The following is a 13,128-nucleotide window of genomic DNA, read 5'->3' on the forward strand; positions in this document are numbered from 1 at the left end:
TTTTAAAATTCAAATGTAATATATAATAATTAAATATTTATAAATTTATTTTATTACTATGAAAAAGAGGAATAATTGAATAAAGTAAAAGAAGTTTAATATTTTATTAACATATATTGCAAATTAAAAATAACTAAATAAAATAATATATTTATTCAAAATTTGATAATTTATTTTAATGTATTCTTATTGTGAAATATATATTTTTATTCATTAAAGTTTTATACTAATTTTTTATTTAATTTAAATTTGATTTTAACCTTAATTTTAAGTTTTGGAAACTTAGGTTTTATATTAAATTATTCTCAAAATTTTATTTTATAAATATATTAATATACAACAAAAGTCATTTATCATATCAATAAATTTTTTCTTTTACTTCTCATTTATTTTCTGTCTATTTCTTTCTTTTTTTCACTCTATCATTGATCCAAGTAAAAACTTCAAATGAAAAATGATATGAGTTAATATCAAAGTAGAACAAGTGCGTGTTTTATTATTCCATCATCATACCTGAAGTAAGAACTCATCTTTATATCTTTATCCTCATCGTAATGGATATAAGATTTTTACCAAGTTTTCATCCCTACCAAATAACAAATATACATGTAAATATTTTTTTATTATTCTAAATATCAATTATCATGAATTTCAAGTATCTTAAAGAAATTTGATATTAACGTAAAATTAATGTTATTTTAAATTATAAAGATAAAATACATTGGAGATAACAAATCTTGTTAAGAAATATAAAAATTATTTTAATAAAACAAATGTTTTTCAAATGAAACAAAAACCACGATCAAGTAGAATAAATAATATAGTTTTTATGTGACCAAGTCAATTAAATATTTACACGATTCAAAATTTGAAATTCAAAATCAAATATTCTCATATAAAAAAAATAAACAATAAATATAAATATTAAAAAAGAGTAAAAATAATGGAATATATGACCTAAAAGTTGTTTGATTCAATGAGATTGAAAATACACAACTTTAATATCATAGTAAAAAAAAGAAAAAAAATGTGTAATCAAAATTGTGTTAAAAAAAATATCTTTGAAATCTAGGTTAACTTTATAGATATAAATAAACCAATAAATTCAGAGGTAAAAAAACATATAGTAATTGAAGTGGATATGAGATTAGTTAGTGAGATAGATACAAATATGTATTTATTCTAAGAATTTTTTTCGTTCTCAATCTAAAAAATATATATTACTCATCCATAAAAAAAATACAAACAATATTAAGAAAACAAATTTATTTGTTATCTTTACAACTAACAAAAGTAATTCAATCATAAATCATTACCGACCAATAATTATACATAAGACAAATTTAAAATGACATATTTTATTAAATAAATATAATTTTTTTCTTAAAACTTGTGATTTGGCCTAAAAAAAATACTTTGGTGACGAGATTAACCCATATCTACCTAAATAGAGTATCTTAATTAACATTCATACACTTGACTATTTTGCTCATTATATTAGTCAAACATGAATTATTAAACTAAGGAACAACTTAAATAAATTATTTAAAAAATAGAAAAATTTTAGTTTTATTTTAATTTTAAATAAATGAAATAAATATATTAGACCTTTCAAAAAAAACTTGTTTATACTTTTCATGATTATTTTTACAATGAATTATGCTTCATGTCATTAATCACTAAATTTCAACAAAAAATAATCACATAAAAAAATGTTGATATCTAAATACACTGTTTTTTTACAATATTTACAAAAGCTTTTAAAATATAATAATTCAAGTGTAGCTATAATCCTTTGGATTAAATTAAATATGGATGTCTCAAAAATTGAATCCTGAACGTTATATATATATATATATATATATATATATATATATATATATATATATATATATATATATATATAATTCAACTTTTCTCACTTAAAAATTCACTTATCTAATTTAATTTATTTGCTTCAAAAATATATATTTGTCGGTTTTGACGAGTATCAGCTTAGCCAATGATGCTCACGTGTCTTGTGCTTATGAGAATATTTAATTAGTATGTAATTTCATTGACTTAGACATAATCAAGATAGAATGTTTGTTCCAGTCTCTTGAGAACCTTAAATTTCATAATAAATTACTATTTTTAGACATAATCTTGCATTTGATTTTAGAAATATTAGTTTGATGCTTTGAAACTAAAAAATACTTATAAAAGAATTAAAGTTTAATTAGTACTTTAATATAAAAAAATACTCATAAAAATATAAAGTTTAATTAATGAGTTGATAATATTTAAGTTTTAAATTTGTTTTGTTTCTTAGGTATTTTTAGACTTAATAGAATTTATATTTTTTATAAAAGAATTGATATATCTCGTGTTAAATTTATATTAAAACTGTTTGAAAATGTTAAGTGTTAAATTCTTATTTTATTATGTGTTGAAATTTGAATTATTTTTTATTTAAAAGTGTTGAAATTAAAATAATATTAAAATAAAAATAATTTAAATTTTTATAAGTAACAGATTTAAATTTTCATAGTATTTCCAAACGATATAATTTAGTTGAATAAAAATTAAATATAAAACTAAAACAAATAAAAAATTTAAATACTAAAAATTCAAATTACTAATTAAGTAAAAAATTAAATTATTAAAATATAATTATTTTAAATTGTAAATTTAGTGTATTTTCTGTTAGTATTTCTTTCCAAGGACCTTCCAGTAGTATGTGGTTCAACTTCCGTTTCAAATACGGCACCCAAAAGTAGGTCTGAATGGTCACTTTAGAAGACATAATGTCAAATTCCAGTTGACTTCATACGTATGTCTAAACCTAACATGTTGATCAAATTTATTTATTAAATTAAATAAAGGGATTTAAATTTAATATTAAGTTTAATATTTAAATAAATTAAGCTGAAAATATAAACTCGACGGTAAAAGATTTCTTGAACATAACTAGTAATAAAATGTTTTATTATAAATGCTAAATTGACAATGATAAAAATAATAATTTCAAAAAAATTTAAAACATGTTATTTTTTAAAAAGTTAAATTCAATGTATTTTTATTTAAATAATTTAATTTATATTTCACAAGTCAATTCTAAATTTCAGCTTTCTAGTCAATTATACATATATTTTTTCTATATTCCAACTTGTAGTGCGTTATACGGTAACAAATTAAATGCATCGATAAAGAATCTATTATTTTATTTTGATCTATGAAAAATTAAATCTAATACGATTATTTAATAAAAAATTAATCCAAATTTTAAATTAACTATGTGATATTTTTATGGATAAATATTCCATATCCATCCAAAATAATAAATTTTAAAAATTAAATTAAATCATATTTGGAAAAGCCAAAAAGAAATTTTGTAAAATAAATTTAAAAATATATTTTAATAAACTTTCACTATAGATAGTTTAATACATATTAATTTGTTAAATTAGTTTTTAACCATTCAGCATTGATAAGAGATTTTATTAAAATTCGAAAAATAATTCAGGAATTATTAATTATTCTTAAGATTAATAAAGGGATGAATTCGATGAATATATTTTCTATCGAAATAAGAATATACCAAGAATTCCATTCAATAAGACTTACAAAGTTATTTTTTTTTAATAAATTTTAACCATAAAGAAATGAATGTATGTAGAAGAGTGTTATAGAAAGTGTTATCCCTACTACTCGTGAGGAAGAAGATTATATATATATATATATATATATATATATATATATATATATATATATATATATATATATATATATATATATAGACACATGAACATATACTCATAAGTTATCAGAAAAAGCAAGCATAATTAAGCAAAAAGAAATGGAAGAAGAACAAAGCTTCACTTACGCCATGCAGCTGGTGAACCTGAACGTGCTGTCCATGGCCATGCACACGGTCACAGAGCTTGGCATTTTTGACATCATAGCCAAAGAAGGTGTGGGTGCCACACTTTCTGCAAAAGACATTGCAGAACAGCTTCCATGCAAGAATTCAGAAGCAGCCATAATGCTTGATCGTATTCTAAGGCTACTTGCATGTCACTCTGTCATCGACTGCACTGTGGTTGCAGATGAACATGGTCCTCCTCCACAACTGAAGAGGCTCTATGGAATGAACCCTGTGGCCAAATACTTTGCTTCCATTCATGGTGCTGGCTCTTTAGGCCCTTTCATGACACTGGCTCATGACAAGGCCTCTCTTCGCAGCTGGTCAGTTTTTCTTTTCTTACACTCATTAACTAGAACTGGAACATAAACTTTTCTATAAACGTACTTCTATAATCAGAATGCATTTTTAGAACATTTAAACAGATTTAAACTAAAGCAAAATGTTTTGTGGTCGTGATTCCAGGTACCAACTGAAAGATGCAATTCTGGAAGGAGGTATTCCATTCAACAGGGCCCATGGGAAACACTTGTTTGAATACTCTGATATGAACCCAAGCTTCAATAATCTTTTTACTGCAACAATGACCAACCGTGCAACTATCATAATGAATAAGATTGTGGAATCCTACAAAGGGTTTGAGCACATGAATAGGCTGGTTGATGTTGGAGGTGGCCATGGAATCTCTCTTAACGTAATAACTTCAAAATACCCTCACATTAAGGGCATCAACTTTGACTTGCCTCATGTCATACAACAAGCCTCTTCCTACCCTGGTACGATATATATGAAGTTTCTAAATGTAGATGTTTGATAACATATAGTTATAAATTTGTAAACCATTAGCCAACAATTATATATATTTTTTGTTATGTATGTAACAATTTAAGTTTGAAACATGTATTATCAATTGATTGCAGGAGTGGAGCATGTGGAAGGAGATATGTTTGAAAGTGTGCCAAAAGGAGATGACATATTTATGATGGTAGGTGTAAGGGTTTTGCATGTCTAAACTGTCATTTAATTACATCATGCATAGGTGGATCTGAATTATTTCCATTAATTTAACTATAAGCTTTGTTGAATTAATTTTGTAGTGTGTGCTTCATGATTGGAGTGATGAAATGTGCTTAAAGGTGTTGAAGAACTGCTATGATGCAATTCCTAGTGATGGAAAGGTGATTGTGGTGGACGGAATTCATCCATTTGAACCAAAGACAACATCTGCAGCAAAGAACATTTCCCAATTTGATGTGCTGATGATGACTACAAACCCAGGAGGGAAGGAACGAAGTGAAGAGGAATTCATGGCATTGGCAAAAGGAGCTGGGTTCAGAGGAATTAGATACACATGCTCTGTCTGTGACTTATGGGTTATGGAGTTTTTCAAGTAGATCAAGTGTTGTTGCAGCTTTGAATAAAATATGGTGTGTCATTCTAATAGGAGTCAACAGGTTCTTTGATACTACAAAAAAAAAGTTCAGAAACTTTGGTATTATTTGGATATGTTTAATGTCATTGAAACTTATGGAATAAAATTTGATTCATATGGTAATATTCTACTTACACTTATAGTAATCATCACAAGATAAATAAACATACCTAATATTTATAATACATTTTCAAGTATTTTCTACATAAAATTTCCTTCCTTCTTACAGGAAACTACAATAAATGTATACATATTTCAAGAAATTAAACAAAGCAGAGAAAATAAACCTCTTAATTTATCTATAATATATTTATAGTTTAAAAAATTATATATACAACCACATATGGTAAAACATATATGTGTGTGTATTGTTAGGATGGTTGTATAGCGAAATATTTATGTTGGGAAAAAACTAAGAAAGTAGGTTAATTGGTTTCATAAGAAAAGTTTACACTCTAAAACTTTTCTTTTTTAAAATTAGAATTAAAATTATTTCTTTATAATAACAACTAAATAAAAAAGAGTATGGAAATAGAAAATTATATAAGGTATGTTATATAGATTGAGATTAAAAGACTCCACGTTGAGTTACTAATCACTCTTAAAAAGAGAAATTAACCAAACAATAAAATAGACTAAAACTATAAACACTAGTATAATGAAAAGTTTAGAAAAGAATACATCTCTATTGAAAAACCAGAAAGAAATTAAGAACACCTTTAAAATCCCAAGAAATTAAGAACAACTTCCTTGAAATCATAAGAAATAAAACGTTTTCTTTAAATCTCACAAAGATGAAAACACATCTCTTGAATCACACAAGAGATAAAGAAACACCTTTTTTTTAAACCACAAAGAATGAACACCCCTTTTTTTGGAAGTTTGACAAATAATTAAGATGTGAAAAATATTAAAGATGATATGGAATGTTATTGTTGGAGTTAGATTTCATCCAATCTCACTCTCATGCACTTAATTGCTAAACTTCTATCCATTCCAATGTCAAAGTCAACCCACAAATTTCAAATTCTAATTTCTTAGTAAAATGAGTCTATGTTCCTTTATTAAGAGTCAATCCCTTGAGTCCTTAACAAACAAACATGCTTTAAATTAGGGTTTTAAAGCAACTAATGAGACACGTTTCATTCTTAGATACAAGTTTCATTAAATATTTTGTCTGAGTTCTAGGCCAAAAAAGATATTTTCAAATATCTAATGTTCTAAAATATATATTTCGATTTGGAAATACCTTTTGGAACATTTAATCCAAAATATTTTTCTTTATACATTCTAAATTAAGTGTTCCCGAAAATATTTCTAGATCCAAAAATACATTCTAGAATACTCACATTAGTGCAAACCTGGCTTTCAATGTCCCACATTAAATGTCATTAAATGTTAGACAGGTAATTAACCAATGTAAAATTTACTCATGATAGTGTTGTTAATAAAATGATGAATTAGACATCAACCACAAAGCTCGACCGACGTCATAGACCGGTTCAAAGCCAAATTTTCTAGCCCACTGTCGTCCAATATGAAGCTAATGTCTTGTCGAGCTTCACCTTTATAAAAAACTGAAGAAATAAATGTCAGTCAGAGAGTCCAACCGACATCATAACTTTGTTCAAAGACAAATATTGTATCATACTCGAGCTCCAACTGAGCTCCATCTTTGTAAAAACTAAAGAAATAGATGTCAACCACTAAGCCCGGCCACCATCATAGGTAGGTTCGAAGTTGGATTTTATAGCCCATCGTCATAATATGAGGTCGATCTCTTGTCGAGCTTCACCTTTGTAAAACACTAAAGAAATAGATGTCAATCACTTAGCCCGATCGACTTGATAGCGATTTTGTGGTCCACTCTTTTTCAATATGAGGTCGATTCTTGTTGAGCTTCAACTCTGTAAAAAGTTGAATAAATTGGTGTCGCTTTAACATAAATGCATGTTCATTAGGTATATTTTTTTTTCATTTGACTGATTATTTTCATACATAAGATACTAATTTCAACAACGGCACGTTCTTTTTTTTCCTTGACCGATAGCAATTCCTCTGCTCCAACGTTAACACCACCCTCATATATAAGGTTATAAGGTTAGTTTCATTTTCAATGTACATTGCATTTTGTTTATAAATTTGTTGTTGGGTTTGATTTTGATTTGCATATGATTAGCCAAATTTGATTTTGATTTGATTTTAAAAAATAAAAACATAAGGAGCAAGGGCATTTTAATTATAATTTTAATGAATGATAGTTTGGGGATTACAGGTTCTATAGGGGTCCAGGAAGAAAAGCCAACGTTACCAAGCCATTTTGTCATCGTAACATTTACAAGTTAGAAAAAAAGTCAATTCTACATATACCCCGTAAGCATACCTACTTCAATTCAATGCATACCTACTTCAATTCAATGCAATGAAGAGACCCGAATTTAAGTAATCAATATAACGATTTTTAGCTCCTCTTCCTCTCTCTATATAGGTTTCTTTACTACATTCTATTAGAGAACATCATGGCTCCCCCAAACGAAACCGATAACGGTGAAGCCAAGCAACTTCAACACGTTGAAGAAGAGCAAGATGGTCTCCTCTTTGCCCTGAACATGGTGTCTAGTGTGGCGTTCCCTCTTGGGGTTAATACAGCGAATGAGCTCGGTATCTTTGACATCATGGCCAAAGCAGGTGCAGATGCGAAGCTCTCAGCAGAAGAGATTACAGAAAAAGTTGGCATAAAGAATCCACAAGCACCGACTATGGTGGATCGGATTCTGAGGCTGTTGGCAAGTCACTCCATGTTATCTTCATGTCTTGGTGAAGAGGGCCAAAATTCTTGCAAGAGGCTCTATAGTCTCACCTATGCATCCAAGTACTTTGTTTCTGATGCTGATGGTGTCTCATTCGGAGCTTCCTTGAATTTGATTCTGGGAAAGGTCTTCATGGATAGCTGGTCAGTTTTTAAAATGTGTTTTAAGTACATTTTCCTCCTAATTAGTTTTAATCTCTTCATTTTGAAGATAGTGTGATTTATGCCTCGTATGTCTTGTCTCAAGTCTTGTGTATATTCTTCATTTTCATTTGACCACGGCTCAAGATAAACATAGAATAGAAAGATGAAATACATATTTTGAGAGATAGACAGAGAGAGAGAGAGAAAAAAAAAAGAAAAAAAAGGTATGCGAATAATATTGTATCTAAAAAATCAATCATTTTAATTTTCCTATATCATATCAATTTTTCTACGTCACTAATATTTTAATATCATATAAATTTCATTTTTTTATAACCATTTTACTTATTTTAGTATCAAACAACTTTTTTTCTTAAAAAATATTCATAGACCACTTGTAAAAGAGGTCCGCATAGTGTACTAGCTAGAATACTAGCTAGTATATTAAATATTATACTTTATTTTATTGAACATATTATAGTCTAATTTATCATATAGTTATTTAAATTATGAATTAAATATATTTTTAGTTATATATAAAATTTTCATATATTTTGGTTTCTAAATTTTATAAATGAATATAGTCATTTTAATATAATTATGTTGAATTTTTATTAACATGTCATATGACTTTTATTCTATATCTAACTTCTTTACACTATATTTGACAAGTTAACCGCTAAAAAATGTAATATAATTAGATTAGAATTATTATATCTATTTAATTTTTAATTTTGAAAAATAAAATATAGAAAATTTTGGATAAAAATGAATTTTAATTTCAAATAAAAGTATAGGAACTAAAAGTATATTTAATTCTTAAATTATTTATTAAACGTTATAATATGTTTAACTCCTATCAACTACGAAGTATATATTTCACTTATTTAACCTTTTTGTGTAAATTTTTTATTTTCCACAAAACTAATTAGGTTCTTTAACTGTAGTTGTTTTTTTTTTGTTAATTATAATTATAAAAACTCCACCCTTGTTGTATAGCCGATTTAAAAGCATTTGTTACGTGGTTGTAAATATTCAAATTTGACATAATCAAGACATGAGACGTGGTTGTTTTTTGTTTTTGTTTACGATAATGAATTGTTTGCGTTGAACAATAAAACATAGGACAGAACTGAAAGGAGCCATCGCGGAAGGTGGCATAGCATTCAACAGGATTTATGGGATGAACATATTTGAGTATTCCGCTGTGGATCCTACGTTCAATTATGGCTTGAACAAAGTTATGTTCAACACTACAACCATAGTCACAAACAGGGTTCTTGAGCTCTACGATGGTTTCAAGAACATTAACAGGCTTGTGGATGTTGGTGGTGGGTGGTCTTGGGATCAATCTAAAACTAATCACTTCTAAGTATCCCAATGTTCAAGGTGTTAATTTTGACTTGCCACACGTCATACAACATGCCCCTACCTACCCTGGTATATGTTCTACCCATCTAATACATTTTCCATCTTATTGTTAGAAGAAAACTAAGACATGCAAAACGTTACTGTTTTTTATTATGTAGTTGAACTGTGAACTGTTTAATCTTATTTTTATGTTGCAGGTGTGGAACATGTAGCAGGAGATATGTTTGAGAGTGTTCCTAGTGGAGACGCCATTTTTATGAAGGTGGATTCAAGATTTCACGAATTTAGTTATTTTAATTCCAAGAATTTCAATCTCTTCAAAAAAAAAAAAAGATTGTCGAACTTTTTATTATTTTAAGAAATAAAGAGTGTTAATGGGACTTTAAGAAGTGAAACGTGCAAATATTAGTCAAAAGAAAACTATGTACAGCTACCGACATGGTTATGAAAAACAATAAAAGTACACCTACCAACATATAACAGTGGAAAATTTATTATTGTTGGAGTGTTGAACATGTTCTAACTAGTTTTATAATTAAGGTATAAAAGTAAATAAATTTATTCAAGGATAAAGTAAAAGAAATTGTAAGTACATGTATTGGTTTAACGTGAGGGCTTGTGTGTGCGGAAATTTTCAGTGGATACTTCACGATTGGGATGATGAAGAGTTTGTGAAGTTGCTGAAGAACTGCTACAAAGCTATTCCCAGTGATGGAAAAGTGATTGTTGTGGATTTGATTGTTCCTGTTTTGCCTAATAGTACTGTTATTGCGAGGACTGCTTTCCAAACTGACCTATTGATGATGGCTCAAACCGCACGAGGGAAAGAGAGAACCCAAAATGAGTTCATGGAATTGGCATTATCTTCTGGATTCAGTGGCATCAGATTCGTCTGCTTTGTCTCTGGCTTCTGGATTATGGAGTTTTTCAAGTAGAAACCATCTTTTACTTGCTGTGTCTTAAATTGTTTCTTATATTATTCTGTCTTGTTGCAATTTATAAATAATGTCATCTGAATAAACTTAAATTTAGGGTATATTTGCAATTACATTTAAGTTTTTGTTTTCTGATTTTGTGTTGCCGGTTTTGGTTTTTTTGTTGCATATTTTCTGTTTCTATTTGGTAAGTGTTCACGGCTATATAATAGCCATTACAATTCAATGAACACACGGTTATAATTCAGATCATTATTTCACGTGTCATTTTTTAACAAATTAGTACCAGAGCTATTGTGTTTGAGTTTCTAAGTGAGAAAAAGAGAGAAGGATTGCTCGAGTGTTTGACGAAGAGAGAGTGAGAAACTTGTAAATCCATGTTGTAATCGACAAAAAAAGCCAACCACAATAACTAGAGTATGAAGATAAAGACTCTTCTTGGATTTCAAGAAAACAAGTTGGATGTAGTTGAGAATGGATATCAAGAGACAGGGAGAAATGAAGAACAAATTGTTGCATAGATTGTTACGTTGATGAAAACATGACTAAAGGACAAATCAACTTTGTAACGACTAAAGGACAAATCAACTTTGTACATATTGTATAGAGTTATGAATGAGTTTGACTTAGAAAATATAGCAAAAGTAACATCTTCAAGAGAAGCATGAGAGATTCTTGAGAGGACATATAAAAAAGTTCACTATGTTAAGCAAGTTCAACTTCAGACTTTCTTAAACGAGTTTGAAAACTTAAAGATAAAATAAGAGAACAAGTAACATAGTACATAACTTAGGTAGAGACAATGGCAAATCAACTTAATAGCAACGGAGAACCTGCCAGTCAGTTGAGTTGTTGAGAAGATTATGAGGTCATTAACAAGTGATTTCAAAAGCATAGTCTACTCCATCGAAGAATCTAAGGACTGGTCAACGTTTTCGTCTTGATTCTTTTATCACAGGGAGCCCCAACTTTGGGGCAGCATCGGGGGTCTCGCGCAAGCTGAAAAGGGTTTTCTCTTTCATGTTGCCGAGAGGGAGTCTTCCTTCCTCTTCTCTGTTCCAGTCCGTCTTGCTTCAAGTCATGCATCCAACCCAGCCTAGGGTTCTTCGTCTCGAGCGGACAACCAAGCTAGAGAGATCATCAATGGTGTGACGAAGGCGCGGCGGGGGTGCAACGCGATGATCGTTCTTGTTCTTCTTCTTCTCTCCGTTCTGGTTCGCAACGAGTAAGGAAGCTTCCTTCCTTCCCCTTTTTTCTGATTTCGATTGAGTTGTTTACTATTTGATTGATTCTCAACAGGAGTGGTGGTGTTTGATTGATTCTTTGCAGGTGATGGCGGTAGCGCGCCGTCCTCGGTTGGATTTGAACCGAATGGCGAAAACAAAAAAAAACACAAAAAAAGGAAAAAATCCCTCTACTTCCTCAGTTGGATTTGAACCAAGGAAAAAACATATACCTTTTTGCCTCGGTTCAGAACCGAGGCAAAAATCCTACCCATTTTGTCTCGCCTGTATATGCCTCGGTTGCGGAACCGCTATGTATAAGTGAAAATAACTAATGTCATTTTTCTTTACTATACTAATGTGTAAATATTATTCTCCTAGAAATATGCATTTGAAAAGTATTGATTTTTAATTATAAAATAACTCAAAAATTGTAGAAAATAATTAAATTAATTTAACGATATATATAGTAAAAATTGTTGAGTATCCAAGCGTGAGTCCAAGTCCCACATTGGATAGAAATGAGGAAGTAGAGCAGTATATAAAGATGAAAGACCCATTAACTCATTGCCTTAAAGTTTTGGGTAAAAAGTAGTGTCGATCCTTTACATAGTTAGTTCAGATGTTATTGGTGTTTGTGTAACCCACATGGAACCTCCTCCTCAATAGACCCAATAGTGATATCAGAGCCGATGATTTGTCTTAGTGACAGACTCAGACAAGTATAATGATCCATATACCGAAAGTCGTGACCGGCTCAGACGAGTATAATGATCCCTATATCGAAAGTCTTCCTGGCAAAGGGTATCCAGGTAAGCAAGTTCCGTAAAGATATGACGGTTGGAAAGGGCTACTTGTGGTTGTGGTTAATTGGAATGCTTCCGCTGGAGAGGGAGTGTACCTATGTGGAAGGGACTTACCCTTGAGGGGGAGATGTTGGGTATCCAAGTGTGAGTCCAAGTCCCACATTGGATAGAAATGAGAAAGTAGAGCAGTATATAAAGATGAAAGATCCATTAACTCATTGCCTTAAGGTTTTGGGTAAAGAGTGGCGTCGATCCATTATATAGTTGGTTCAAATATTATTGATGTTTGTGTAACCCACAGAGAACCTCCTCCTCGATAAACTCAACAAAAATTTCATTCAAAATGAGCTTTATGATCCATGAAAAACACCAAACATATAAAAATTAACTTTGTATATATACAGGGATACCAAAAATATTCGCGTATCTACCATTAAAATTTCCAAGAATACTTACTATCCGCGAATATTTATTACCTGTGAATAATAAGAAAAGAATATTTTA

General features: G+C 29.3%; 1 protein-coding gene and 1 pseudogene across 1 annotated transcript; both read left to right on the plus strand.

Annotated features, from left to right (window-relative positions):
- Positions 1-3,784: 3,784 nt before the first annotated feature.
- LOC108347163 (anthranilate N-methyltransferase) lies at positions 3,785-5,459 on the plus strand. The gene is made up of 4 exons (XM_017586316.2): positions 3,785-4,227; positions 4,370-4,680; positions 4,825-4,889; positions 5,002-5,459. Exons 1-4 carry the CDS (start codon positions 3,839-3,841, stop codon positions 5,296-5,298), a joined length of 1,062 nt encoding a protein of 353 aa, XP_017441805.1. The 5' UTR covers positions 3,785-3,838; the 3' UTR covers positions 5,299-5,459.
- Positions 5,460-7,784: 2,325 nt separating this feature from the next.
- On the plus strand, positions 7,785-10,851 carry LOC108346437 (anthranilate N-methyltransferase-like; annotated as a pseudogene).
- Positions 10,852-13,128: the final 2,277 nt, after the last annotated feature.

Source organism: Vigna angularis, chromosome 9 (genome assembly GCF_016808095.1).
Source record: "Vigna angularis cultivar LongXiaoDou No.4 chromosome 9, ASM1680809v1, whole genome shotgun sequence".
NCBI classification, from domain to species: domain Eukaryota; kingdom Viridiplantae; phylum Streptophyta; class Magnoliopsida; order Fabales; family Fabaceae; genus Vigna; species Vigna angularis.

Excerpts from the sequence above, each read along its gene's own strand:
- LOC108347163 (XM_017586316.2), top strand. The coding sequence starts at position 3,839 with ATGGAAGAAGAACAAAGCTTCACTTACGCCATGCAGCTGGTGAACCTG. Across the intron at positions 4,681-4,824 it reads ACAAGCCTCTTCCTACCCTG|GAGTGGAGCATGTGGAAGGA; the intron begins GTACGATATATA and ends AATTGATTGCAG. Across the intron at positions 4,890-5,001 it reads GAGATGACATATTTATGATG|TGTGTGCTTCATGATTGGAG; the intron begins GTAGGTGTAAGG and ends TTAATTTTGTAG.